Genomic DNA, 14,110 nt, shown 5'->3' on the forward strand with positions numbered 1-14,110 from the left:
GATGATGCAAAAGTAGAGAGGGTAAATAACCGTGAAGGAGCTGCTAGAGATATAAGAATTAAAGAGATTTTTTGTGGATCGATGCAAGGTAATCTTAATCTTGGGTAATAATGTGAGATTGCATATCAAAGAAGATAGAAAACTGGTGCTTAAATTCCACTAAAATACTTAAAAGTATGCACCTAGCGTATTACAATAAGCATGAGAGAGTTTAAGTTTCTTTTCTCCTTGGAGCAACAGAGGGTGAGAAGTGACCTGATAGAGGTGTATAAAATGATGAAGGGATTTGATTGTGTGGATAGCCAGAGGATTTTTTCCCAGGGCTGAAATGACTAACATGAGGGGGCATAGTATTAAGGTGCTCGGAAATAGGTACCGAGGGGATCTCAGGGGTAAGTTTTTCCACACAGAGAGTGGTGGGTGTGTGGAATGCACTGCCAGCAGCAGTGGTGGAGGTGGATACGATAGGGTCTTTTAAGAGCATCTTAGATAGGTGCATGGAACTTAGTAAAATAGAGGGCCATGCGCTAGGGAAATTCTAGGCATTTTTGTAGAGTAGGTTACATGGTCAGCACAACATTGTGGGCCAAAGGGCCTGTGATGTGCTGCAGGTTTCTATGTTCCATGTAAACCAACTTAGTTGATATGGTAAAAATCTGCAGATCTTCTCTTGTCTGATATGGTACAGAAGTGTGCTTGTGATGTGTGTCAGAAATAGCTTTCTAGATCGATATGCTGAAGACTGTACAAGAGAATAGGCTATTTTTGATCTCATTTTATTACAACACAGGAGGCTATTTAGGCAATCAGTTCAACACTGCTTCCAGTAGAGAAATCCCATCAGTCCATTTTCCTTTCTTATTTCCCTGTACTCCTGCAGTTTTCCTTTGCTCCCATGCTGATAATATCCCTTTGATCCTATTGCCATTTAACTAAACTAAGGGTTGTTGACAGCATCACATTAAAATAATGGGAGATCTTTAAGATATAAAGGGAAAATGAAGAACCCCACATGGTCACAAGGGAAATGTACAAACTCCACATGGGCAGCACCAAATGTCAAGCCCCTAGAACTGTGGTGGAGCTGTGCCATGGCGAGCCACTCCAAGTGCCGAAAACACAGGTTAATTAAAATCTGGTAGTAAAGAGGCCTTTTAGGAAGAGTGAATAAAACAGGATTTCATACAAATAGTAAAAATGATGTACATTAATGTAAAAACAATACCTTAAATCCAAACAGAAAGCAAGCTATGAAATAAGATGCATGATTTGACCTTGTTAATTTGGGAAACTACATTAAATCTATAAAAGTAATTGGAAAGTAATGTAACATTTGAAGAATTAATTTAGGTTAAGGCACATAAATCTGAGAATAATGTTCTAATTGTAGCTACCAAGAGAATTTAAAGATAGTATTATGTCAAAGATGATACTGCCAAAAAAGCGATGGATTGGAGAATGTTCCAGAATTCAGCAAAGGAAGACTATAATATTGATAAGGAAAGGAAAATAAGACTAATCTAGAGAGAATCATTAAAACAAACTATGATACATAGAGATATAGAAAGGAAAAGATTAATAGAATTTCATATGGGCCAGTTGTAGAATGAAATAAGAGAAACTATATTTGGGATTGAGGATATGGCAGAGAAACTAAACAAACTGTATATTTAGTACCCATCTGCCTGAAAGAAACCCTCATGGAAATAGTGGTGATTTACTTTTCTAGAGGGAAGGAGAAAATTTGTCATACGAATAAATATCAGAGAAATTAATGTGACTGGAAGCCAATAAATCCTCAGGGCCTGAGATAGCAATGGAAATAGTAAATAGTGCTGTTATTATCTTTCAGAATTCTATTATAGAGTATTTCCCACAGCGTGGAAGAGAGCAAATTTAACTCTACTGTGTAAAAACTGATAAAGAGAGAACATATGGAAAAGTTAGCAGAATATCAGTGCAGAAAGAAATGCTGTAATTGTTAGGGAACTAGAAAAAGGGCACAAAGAGAATCGTGATAGGACAGGGGAGAGTTAAGATGGATTTATAAAAGGAAAATCATGTTTAACAAATCTGTTCATGCTTTGATGTTGTAATTAGGAAAAAACAGAAAAGGGGGCAACCAGCAGATATGGTTACATGCATCATAATTGGAGTGTCAGGAGGCTTTTAAGAGGTGCTACACAAGAGGCTCCCACACTCCCTTCATATTTTGACTATTTTTTTCTCTCCTTTTGGTTAGTCTCCTGCTCCACATCATGAAACCTACCTTGTCTCAAGATCACTTTCACGGTAATCTATTGTCTGGCACCCAGTTGACTCAGATTCACTCAGTTGACTCTAATACCCTTACACTTCCATCCCACTCCAGGAAGACGGGGGGCCATTCACTTCTTCCTTAAACAGAGGCCCAGTCAGTTTCCGTCCACCCCTGCTCTGCCTTGCTCTTCCATGAAACAACTTCTCTTTTAACTTCCTCCAAATCAAAGGTATATCTCTGGGAACAGGTACGGGTCAAGACATGTCCATTTCCTTTTGGTGTTTACCGTGAATACTATTTAGGTCAAAGAAATGAGGGTAATAAATAATGATGTCTTGGAATATATGTATACTATGGGGAAGGAGGTATATGCAAATTCAAAGGGCATTAAGGTTGGTGAATTCTCAGGGCCAAATCAAGTGCAGCACTGGACTTTATGGGATGTCAGGGAAGAAATTGTGAGGCCCATGTAGAGATATTTTACTCATCATTAGCCAGTGGTGAAGTTCCAGAAGACTGGAGGATGTTTAATGTTGTTCTGCTATTCAAGAAGGGTAGTAAGGATAGGCCAGGGAACTACACCAGTGAGCCTGACTTAAACTGTAGCAAAATTACTGGACAGAATTCTGAAGGACAAGATCTACCATTACTTGGATAGTCAAGGCCTGATCAGGAATAGTCAGCATGCTTTTCCATATAGGAGGTCATGTCTGATGAATCGTTTGGCATTTTTTAAAGTGTTAATTAAGGGGACAGATGAAGGTAAGGTAGTTGATATTGTCTATATGCACTTTAGAAAGGCCTTTGACAAGGTCCGAAATTTAGGTTGCATGGGACTCAGGGGCAACGAGTAAGGTAGATGCAGAACTGGCTTGATGATAGAAAGCAGAGGTTGATAGTTGAAGGTTGATTCTTTGACTGCGGGGCTTCTGACTAGTGGAGTGCCCCAGGAAGCAGTGTTGGGACCTCGGCTATTCATATAACTGATTTGAATGTGAATGTAGATGGCATAATTAGCAAGTTTGCTGTCAATACTAATTGGGGCTTGTTAGGGAAGCCGGTTACAAGAATTACAAAGAGATCTTGATCAGTTAGGGAGACCGGAGAGGAATGGCAAATGGTTTTTGACTTAGATAAGTGAGGTGATGCATTTTGTATTTTCAAGTTTGGTTAGGACGCAATAACAGGATACCAATGAGCATTATGGAACTACAAGTGAATAGTTTATTGGAAATTGCCACACCAGTGAACAGGGTAGTGAGAAAGGCATTTAGCATACAGGCCTTCATCAGAGAGGACATCAAGTTTAGGAGTATGGACATTGTGTTATTTTATAAGTTGTTGGTCAGACTACACTGGAGTATTATGTATAGTTTTTGTCACCCTGTTATAGGAAAGACGTTGTCAAATTGGGGAGGCTGCAGAAGGGATCTACAAGAATGGTGTTTGGAATACAGGGCCTGAGTTATAGGGAGAGGAATGACACTGGATCTTTATTCCCTGGAGCGCAGGAGAATGAGATGTGACATCATAGAAGTTCATAAAATCATGAAGGTATGGATAAGTTGGACAGTCTGTCTTTTTTCCAGGTTGGGAATTCAAAACTAGGGGGCACAGACACATTATAAGAGAGGAAAGATTTAAAAGATACCTGAGGGGTAATGTCTTTATACAGAGAGTAGAGAGTACCTGGAATAAGGTGGAATGCTAGAGGAAGTGGTCATGGCAGGTACAGTACAACTACAATATTTAAGAGGCCTTTGGGAGGGGTTTGGAGGGGTATGGGCTGAATGGGGGCAAATGGGTCGATGCCATAGTCAGCATGAACCAGTTCAACTGAAGAGCCTGTTTCTGTGCTCTATTGCCCAATATTTGTTTCTTCATGGGATAGTGAAATGGCCCTTATTCCAGTCCCTCACTGCTTGCTCTGGTAAATTGATGGCTGCAAGGGTGCTTCTTGCACAGAACTGTAAAGTTCCATCACCTTTTTATGCACTCCCACAATCCACATCTAATACTTCCCTTTCTTGATTCATCTTCATCTCGTTGGGTAGGTAACCAATATCCTCTACACAGGCTCTCAGAACTATCTTGACTCCACTTACTCCCACCTTGTTTTGTGTAAGGATTCCATTCCATGCTCCAAGTCAACTTGATTCCATCATATCCGTTCTGATGACAATACCTCGTTGTGTTTCCTTTTCCCTGATTATGGTTTCCAAGCCACAAAATTCTCAATCTCAACTGCTGTTTTTTTTTTCAAATCTCTCTGATAGTTCAATTTCAAACCTGTTGGAGGAAGCCCTATATTAGCAGGTTGGCAAAATCAAGAAAGGTCTGTATATGGTTCCCTGGTTGTTAAGTCTTTCCACTGTAAACAGGATTTTTATAAAATTGGCTCTTTAATCCATAAATAAATAAATGTCCTCAGTCTGATGTAGAGGTTGGAGCATATTGTTTCCCAATCTTCTGAAAAGAGTGTCAGTCTTCAGTGTTTTATTGAATGAAATGTAGAGATAGAGAATCATTGTGGTGGCTAAAACTTTACTGCAAGTACATATAAAAAGCTTGCCAGACAACTGTGCTGGTCGGATTGCCTTTGAAGAATCTTTGCTTGGGGACGGATCTAAATTGGAATTTGCCATGCAAAGCCAAGCTAGCTGTTTGACTGAATGCCATGATGCACAAACTCCACTTCTAAAGCTCCCGGATTAAAAACTGTAAACTATTTAATCATACCATGAAGTAGCCATATTTTACACTTAAGCTTTACAAACAGGAGGAGGATGGTTTGAATTGAGCAGTTCCAATGATAGTGAGCTTGGAATACCTTATGCAAATTATAAATAGCTGCAGTTCTGAGACGTTTTCTGATTAGTTCTGTTTCACTAGTCAGGGAGAGATTGCAACACCTCTCACTGTTCAATGAACAATCAAATTCTGTATCCTCCATCTTATAAACAAGGCAACATCCTGTACAATCTTTCACTCAGCATGCAATTTAAACCAAATAACACTCAGTTTGATTTTTTTATTTTCATTTTCTAGCCACTTGTGTTGTCATTAAAATCATGGTGTTTACTTAAGGCGGGAAGGCTGATTTCTGGAAAATTAAAGCTGGTGATTTGGCTCCAATGAGCATGATCGTTGGACAGGTGAGGTAAAGCATCTGGGGAGTTGGTGTACCGAGTAAAGTAGGGATTAGGAGATGAAGTAGGACAGACCCCTTTGCTTAATGGTATTGGTCCATGGCATAAAAAGGTTGGAAACCCTTGGTTTAGGAAGATTTAGGAGGAAGGACGTGGTTATGTATATGGTATAGGTTTTAAAAAGTCGTATAGCGTCAGTATTAACGAGTCCAGTGTGAGGGAAGGGGGGGGATTGAGAGGCGGTACAGTCTGGGGAAAGGCTGTTTTATGATGAGGAGAACTATGGATTTAGAATAAGGTTTGACGAGTAAGTGGAAGGACTGCGGACGTGGATTTTGCTAAAATTATCGCAAGTGTTTGCATCACCGAGCACTGGGATTATCAGTGAGGTTTTGATCATCGCGGCTGAGCGCCGGTTCCCAGCGCACCCACTCTCTCTCTCTCAGTCTCCATCCTGTCTCTCTGTCTCCGGGCGCTCCTACCTCGCGCCGACTGATTCGCTGCTGCGAAACCAGCGAGGCAGCAGCGCCGATGAATATTTAATGGAACGGGCATGGACATCGCTTTGCTGAGGTTGGAGGACGGCGGGGGCGCCGCAGACAGCAGGTGTCCGAGTAGCAGGGGCAGCGACGGCGGCGGCGGCATCACTTCGTGGGCGCGCCCGGGCCAGGACCGCGCCGAGCCGCGAGCCGCCGTGCCCACCGCGGGCAGCATGTGCGAGCTGGCGGGGCCGCCCGAGAGCTTGGCGGAGGAGGACCGGCGCCATGTGGCGGACGGCGGCGGTGGGCGCTCGGAGCGAGTGGTGATCAACATCGCCGGCCTGAGGTACGAGACGCAGCTGGGCACCCTGAGCCAGTTCCCGGATAGCCTGCTGGGCGACCCCGACAAGCGGATGCGCTACTTCGACCCCCTCAGGAACGAGTACTTCTTCGATCGCAACCGGCCCTGCTTCGATGGCATCCTCTACTTCTACCAGTCGGGCGGCAGGATCCGCCGGCCCGTTAACGTCTCCATCGACATGTTCGCCGAAGAGATCCGCTTCTACAAACTGGGACCCGAGGCCATGGAGAGGTTTCGGGAGGACGAGGGCTTCATCAAGGAGAAGGAGAAGCCCCTGCCCGAGCCCGAGTTCCAGAAGCAACTTTGGCTCCTCTTCGAGTACCCCGAGAGCTCGAGCCCGGCCCGCGGCATTGCCATCGTCTCAGTGCTGGTCATCGTGGTCTCCATCATCATCTTCTGCTTGGAGACCCTGCCCGAGTTCCGCGACGACCGGGATAGCAGCTACAACCGGTCAGCCAACGGCACCCGGGGAACGGGCGACTACAGCCTGAGCGACCCCTTTTTCATCGTGGAGACCACCTGTGTGGTCTGGTTCACCCTGGAGCTGCTGGTGCGCTTTTTCGCCTGCCCGAGCAAGGCCGTCTTCGCCAGGGACATCATGAACATCATTGATGTTGTGTCCATCATCCCCTACTTCATCACGCTGGGCACTGAGCTAGCGGAGACGCAGTCCAATGTCTCCAATGGGCAACAGGCCATGTCCTTGGCCATCCTCAGGGTCATTCGATTGGTCCGGGTCTTTCGCATCTTCAAGTTGTCCAGGCACTCCAAGGGGCTTCAGATTTTGGGGCAGACCCTCAAGGCCAGCATGAGGGAGCTGGGTCTGCTCATCTTCTTCCTCTTCATCGGGGTCATCCTCTTCTCCAGCGCCGTCTATTTTGCCGAAGCTGACGAGCCCAGATCCCACTTCTCCAGCATCCCAGATGCCTTTTGGTGGGCGGTGGTCACGATGACCACCGTGGGCTATGGCGACATGAAGCCCGTCACCATGGCGGGGAAGATTGTGGGATCCCTGTGCGCCATCGCCGGCGTGCTGACCATCGCGCTGCCCGTGCCCGTCATTGTGTCCAACTTCAACTACTTCTACCACCGGGAGACTGACAACGAAGAGCAAGCTCAGTATTTGCACAACGACATCGATACAGAGAGCAGCGTCTCCGAAGATCTGAAAAAGAGCAGGAACTCTGTTGGAAACCATTTAGAGAACAGTGATGGCGTGAACTATGGCCCAGGGACGCATTGCAAAGCTAACAGCACCTCGGACATCAGGAAGCCCCTGTACGCACTTTGTATTGATCCAAATACTGAAACGGACTTGTAGTCAACAGCTGGGTGCTTGAACTATACAAATTAGGTTTATCTATAGGAGGAATAATTTTGAAGTAAAGACAACATTTGTACAGATTACAAAAGTTAGAATAATTTGATGGAAAGATAAACTAATTTTATACACCATACCTTAGCTTACAAAAATAAATACAAATAAAATTGGGTATATGAATGGGCGCTGCAACTTAAACTTGAAGGGAAAGGGGCACATCAATATTTGCATTAATTTAACAGTTCCGTTTTTCATTTGTTGTGCCTTTAATAAGTGATAGAAAACAAACTTCTTCAAATTTGTTCTGTTATTTTGGGGGGGGGGTAAGTTTTTGAAATAGTTCTGGTGAAGAGAAAGGGTTGTGGGCTATTTGAATTTGTTTTCTGCTTTATTTCTTCAAAGTATTCAAGAAACTTCAACAGGTGAATGAGGTTGCTGGAAGATGATTAATTACAGAGCTGGTCCTCTTAGAGGTTTTGCAATAGTGTTTATTGTTTGCTTTCTAGCAACTGTTCTAAAATTAAGCAGAAAAATATAATTGTTCATTTTAAGAGTCTATTGGTAATGAAGACAAATATGGGGTACTGAATGGATCAATGCAATGGTGTTTATGTCTACTTATATTTTTTCAACGCCTTTATGAAACAAACATAAATGTTTATGCATTAGTTATTGAACAGTGTATTGAGATAATTGGAGCTTTTTGTATTTTCTCCCTAGTACTACAGACCAAGATAAGCAGTTACCTTTTTTATATATAGAATATACACAATTGGCTAAACAATTGACTGTCTTTTACCTTGTAGAGTTGGAAAATATTTTGTGGAAATGATACCTTTAATGTGTTGCACACATGGAATTGAAAATGTCCTGTTGTACAAAGATCTAAATGAATGCACTGTTTGACATGGCTGTTTAGTTACAGATTTTAAATCTGCATATTTATCTTGAACAGTAGACCTGAAAACTGGTTTGTCAGAACACATGAAGATTGGGATTAAGTACCAGAAGTTTGAACATTGTTAAATAATACTTGTTAACACTAGAGAACCAATCAAATAATGAAATGGAAAATCTCCCTCATTTTTGAACTGGAAGCACCTTTAAGATGATCACAGCAAAACATTCTGGATTGCTACTTGCTAAGAATCTGATTTATCTTTGAGAATGTATTGAGGAAGTGACATTTGGACAATGTTGTAGAACAGTGACTGCACTCTTCCCCAAATCTACATCCATTTTATAAAGTCCTGAGATGGGATCAATTGATAATCAGATTCTGAACTGATAACAAGATCGTCAGTATCTTCAAATGGCCAAAAAAGCTAAACTTGTGCATGTGGTTTACAGCTGCAATCAAAGGATCAAAGGTTAGTCTTTCACTTTTTTTTAAAAGAGAACTTGCCTTAAGCATGTAAATAGATAAAATAATACAACAAATTCAATTTAATAGAAAATGAATAGTCCTGTTGAACTACAGTATACTGTAATGTTAAAATATTTCTCAAAGTCTATGCTATTTACATCCATGACATGTACACAGAACCTTGCATTCTAATGCAGCTGTTTTCATATTTAATGTACAGATATTCATTGGATTTATGGTGAGAATCAACACAGAGCTATCATGCTGGCTTCACTATGATCTCAATGTAAAAGGTGTTGCTTTACTGCATGGCATTCCTTTGATTGGCAGGTAGCCCTCTGTTGACAAATAGTTACTGCGTTGGGCCTGAAAAGTTATTTTGTGTTATTTTCATACTTTGATTACTCAGTGTTAATGGCTTTTCATGTCAAGTTTGTAAATAGTTCATAATGCCTTTGAGTCTGGTACTTGCATTTAAAATTTTCTGCAGCTCTATGATCAAAAATTGTGCTAAATTATTATTATATGGTCACTAATCTAGAAATGAACTGCAAATGCTATAAGTCATACAGATTGAACTTCTGCATATAGAGGAATGTGCTACCAGTAATAACTTTTGTAGTTTTAAAGAAATCAAAGCTTGAAACTTTGGCTTAATCTAATTTAAAATTTACCCAGCATCAAAGCATCTCCTTGCTTCAGAAATTTTAATTGCGTGAATAAAATAATTGCATTCATAATTTATGGATTTTATCCAGATATCACTTTCTTCTATTCCTTGTGTGCACTGAAATTCCATTTGGCCTGTAATGAAAAAAAACTTTATTGATTTTTTTCTTTCAAAAGTATGCACATAACAGCTTCAATTTTTACATAAATTCAGATTATTCTTGCATTAGAATTTTGAAATGCATAATGATTTGGAAGATAAACCCCTATTGTCAGGTTGTTATTAGTTTATGTTTATTTGTTATGCCAGGCATATTTAAGAAATGTACTTTTCATTAATGATTTGCCGAATCGATCTGTATTTCATTATTTGTAAATATTTATGTTTAAAATGTTTACAATATATTATTAATACATTCCTTTTCTGTGAACAGTTGTTGTGTTTTATCCCTTGAATTTAATTTATAGCAAAATAATGCTATAATGTTACGCATCAGTGCAACATACACCTTCAAAATACTTGTTAATGCAGATCTTGAGTTAACACATCGATCAAGAGTCTGTACTGTACGTTGTGGGGCATTTGATTAATGTACTCTCTTTGAAGTGATGACCTGATTCACATCCAGCTGAGATTGGCCACAAAGGTTAATATAAGCTTGCACTTTGTTAGTACATCAACTAAGAGATGGATTTTCTGATTTACTGGAGTTTATCATGAGGAGTCTGGACGGGCGATCTGCAATACACACCTCAACTCTCTGATAAAGTGAATGGAAACACAGTCTGTCTATCCTTTCAATACTTTCTCCCGAGTCACCCTGAAGGGTGATATCAGAAGAACAATGAATGAAACAAAACATACTGGTGATAGAGCAGATTCATGAGATAGGCAAAAGGAGCAATTCTTTGTACCAATGAATCATATTAATGACCATCGAAATGTTCAGTATTGCTCTTGGAGACCTAATTTGGAAAATGTTCCATTTTCCAGCAGTGAAAGCTTTGGTAGTTAAGGCATCTTTAAAATAACATTTCACCAAATTAATAGGGGGATGCAGTAATTTTGCAGCAAATTGTCTATTGCAAAAGGGTTTACTTATAAGCCTCCCTTATTACTAGCACTAGTGATCTTGTAGAGTTGAACACCAGAAATTGGACATGTTTTTTTTTTGCTTGCTTTTGGCTTCTAATAATCTCTTGGTCATAAAGGTTATAGTATTCAGTAACACAGTTGGCATTCTAATACTTTGTTGCAAAGTTGAAAATGATTTAAAACACAGCAAAATCAAATTACTGTTAAGTATATATTGGGTATATAGACTTCAGACTAGAGTTCATAATGTTGTTTCCTGTTAAATGCTTTGTTAAGATTATGGTTTCTTTGTTGGTTAAATAATTTGTATTCTTGGGTGATATTTTCTGCATTTTACAAGAGATAGCCTTTTTATAAGTTTGGAAAAAAATGATCAAAAAGTCTAAGTACAGGGATAAAAATTCTGTGAAAGCTGTATAGCATCGCTTTAGATGGTAGAATGTTTCATTGAGTTAAGAAGTTGTGTCCTGGCATGACCAGGAAGTTATTGTTGAATGAAATCTTTCATATTATAAAAATTCTGTGTAAGAGTAACCACATTACTGATCCAAGGATAGCAGATTAGAATCCCCACAATACCTATGAAAGAGGCTGCATATTGCATCTCAGATTCTGGGAGTATAATTATTTAGCTGTCGGGTAGATGGAGCTCATCAGCATGGGAAGGCAGTCCATCTAAGAGAGGGAAAACTCTGATTTCAAACCTCCGCTGCCTTGTGGCCATACCCACTCTTGGGAAAGGCTTTGGGAGTAAACTCTGAGGACAAATCAGGAGCTGGAATCCCTCAGGCAGTCCGACGTAGCCTTCAACCTCGTTCTGGGAACTCCTGCGACAACACTGGTGCCAAGCTGTATTGGCCCTTGCCCTTTGCTTAGATGACATTAGTGGTGTGGAGAGGGGAGACTAGCAGCATGGACAACTGCCGGTCTTCCATACAACCTTGCCCAGGCCCGTGCCCTGGGGAGGACACTCGGAGACTTTCCGAGCGCAGGTCCATGGTCTCGTGGGACTAATGGATGCCGCATTAACTGTCCTCAAGCCATTTATTTTAAGCCTTTCCCTTGCTGTTATCTGAAGTTGAATCAAACCATTTGCAATCTTGGTGAGAGATGTTTACCTATTTTTGCCTTCAATATATGTTGGACTGCATCCTACCTCAGATCATTTGCTGGTGGAACCTTTGTCCATATGTTACCTCCAGGCTTGATTATTCTAACATATCCCTAGCCCTCCTTTGCTCTTTACTGCATATGCTTCAAAATTAAAAATCCTCATTCTTATTTTCAAATCTTACTATAACCTCTCCCGTCCACATTCCATAATATTCTGCAGCCTTCCTGGATAGCTATCTCTATCAATTCAAGTGTACAATTTAATTGCTCCACGACTGGCAGTCATTATAGCACTGAAATTATCTCTCAGTAATCTCTGGTTCTCATTCTTCATGGTCTACCTATTTGACCAACCTTTTGGTAGTGCTGTTAACACATTTCATATGTGGCTTGTTGTCAAATTTTGTTTGATAAGTTTCTTGCTATGATTTTCTACATTGAAGTCAAAAGTAAATTTATTTTCATATGCAGAAGTTCATGTATTCACAAGTGCAATGAAAATACTTACAGCAGCATCAGAGGCACAACATTCACAAGAAGAATATAAACTAAGTGTTAGATTAGAATTTGCAGAAGAAAGAACACAATTAGAATACAATGTGTTCAAAGTGTTGCTGTACAGAGGTGGTGATATTGGGAGTCTTAGTGCCGGATTCCCTAAGGTTAACTTGCAAGTTGAGTTGGTGGTAAGGAAGGCAAATGCAATGTTAGCATTTGTTTCAAGTGGACTTGAATATAAAATCAAGGATGCAATGCTGTGGCTTTTTAATTGATTAGACTACACCTGGAGTATTGTGAGCAGGTTTGGGCCCCTTACCATTGGAAAGGGTCCAGACAAGGTTTGAGAGAATGACCCTGGGAATGAAAGGCTTAGTGTATGAGGAGTGTTTGGTGGCTCTGGGCCTGTACTGGCTGGAGTTTAGAAGAATGAGGGGGGATCTCATTAAAATCTATTGAATATTGAAAAGCCTAAATGGAGTAGATGTGGAGAAAATGATTTCTGTAGTGTAGACAGGCCGGTGTTTGCTCTCCTTCCCCTTCCCCATGAACGAGCTCCTTAGTTTTACTGACGTTGAGTGAGAAATTGTTGTGGCACCACTCACCAGGTGCCCTATCTTTTTCCTATACAAGGACTGATCATCATCTGTGGTTTGTTCAACAGCAGTCATTTTGTATTTGGCAAAGGAGCTGTGTTTAGCCAGACTGTCATGTTTATAGGGAAAAGAGGTCTAAGCATGCATCCTTGAGATGCTCCAGTGTTGATGCTGAGCAAGGAGGAGATGTTATTGCTAATTCTCATTGATTGAGGTTTGCTAATGAAATTGCAGAGGAAGGTACAGGCACCCATTAGTGTCTTTTGGATTTGTAAATGAAATTTGCAACCACCAAACAAAGTGTTAGCTTCTCATGAAGCTTAAGGTGAGGCATAGAAGTAACCTCATTATAAACTCATTATCTGTATAGTTGTGGAATTGATTCCACTAACAAACTTCTGAGGGTTTTGAACCTTTTCTGATATACTTTGCAGGCTCCTCATCCGTTGATAGCTAATGACAGTTTTGACATAACTGAGTAAACTTGTAAGGGATGGTATGTGATTTTCTTCTTGGTCTTGCATTTTGGAATGATATATGACGTTGTCAAATGGAACAAAAGCCTTCACCAACCTTCCCCACGTACAGACTCAGCTTCCACTCTACTGTTTTAATGATCTCTCTAGTTAAAAATAGTTTACTAATTTGCATTTAGTACTTTTACAGTGAAATACAAGTCTGAATATGATTAATTATTCAGTTTTTCTTTATAATTATATAACAATAAAGCTGTATGGTCACTATGTTTTGATGCATGCATGCATGCATTTATCTATCTATCTATCTATCTATGTATTTATTTATGGAGATCCAGCATTATGTAGACCCTTCTGGCCTTTCAAGCCATACCACCCAGCACGATTTAACCCTAGCCTAATCACGGGACAATTCACAAAGACCAATTAACTTACCAACTGGTATGTCTTTTGAATGTGGGAGGAACCCGGAGCACCCGGAGGAATCCCATGCATTCACAGGGAGAACATAGGAACTCCTTACAGACAGTGGCAGGAATTGAACCCAAGTAGTGTAAAGCATTGTGCTACTGTGCTGGTGGCTTCTAGGAATCCATTTTACAAGAGGAATTTTTTTTAACTATGTGCTGCAAGAGAAGTATCTGTATCTTTACATGATGATGTTTGCTGTTCTTATTTAGTTTATATATATATATATAGCTAATTTTCTGTAAGTTGTATGGATGA

The 14,110-nt window shown here is 40.5% G+C and overlaps 2 protein-coding genes across 2 annotated transcripts in view; both read left to right on the top strand.

Moving 5' to 3' along the window:
* Positions 1–7,866, top strand: part of LOC132403364 (potassium voltage-gated channel subfamily A member 2-like) — an 89,408-nt gene extending 81,542 nt beyond the window's left edge. Inside the window, 2 exon segments of the mRNA XM_059986783.1 lie at positions 5,983–6,182; positions 6,185–7,866. Of these exon segments, the coding sequence (XP_059842766.1) occupies positions 5,983–6,182; positions 6,185–7,570 (1,586 nt within the window). The 3' untranslated portion in view covers positions 7,571–7,866.
* The window catches only part of LOC132403840 (potassium voltage-gated channel subfamily A member 1), a 280,928-nt gene that overhangs the window by 163,733 nt on the left and 103,085 nt on the right, over positions 1–14,110 (top strand). The window lies entirely within an intron of this gene.

This window comes from Hypanus sabinus, chromosome 13, assembly GCF_030144855.1.
Source record: "Hypanus sabinus isolate sHypSab1 chromosome 13, sHypSab1.hap1, whole genome shotgun sequence".
NCBI lineage: Eukaryota > Metazoa > Chordata > Chondrichthyes > Myliobatiformes > Dasyatidae > Hypanus > Hypanus sabinus.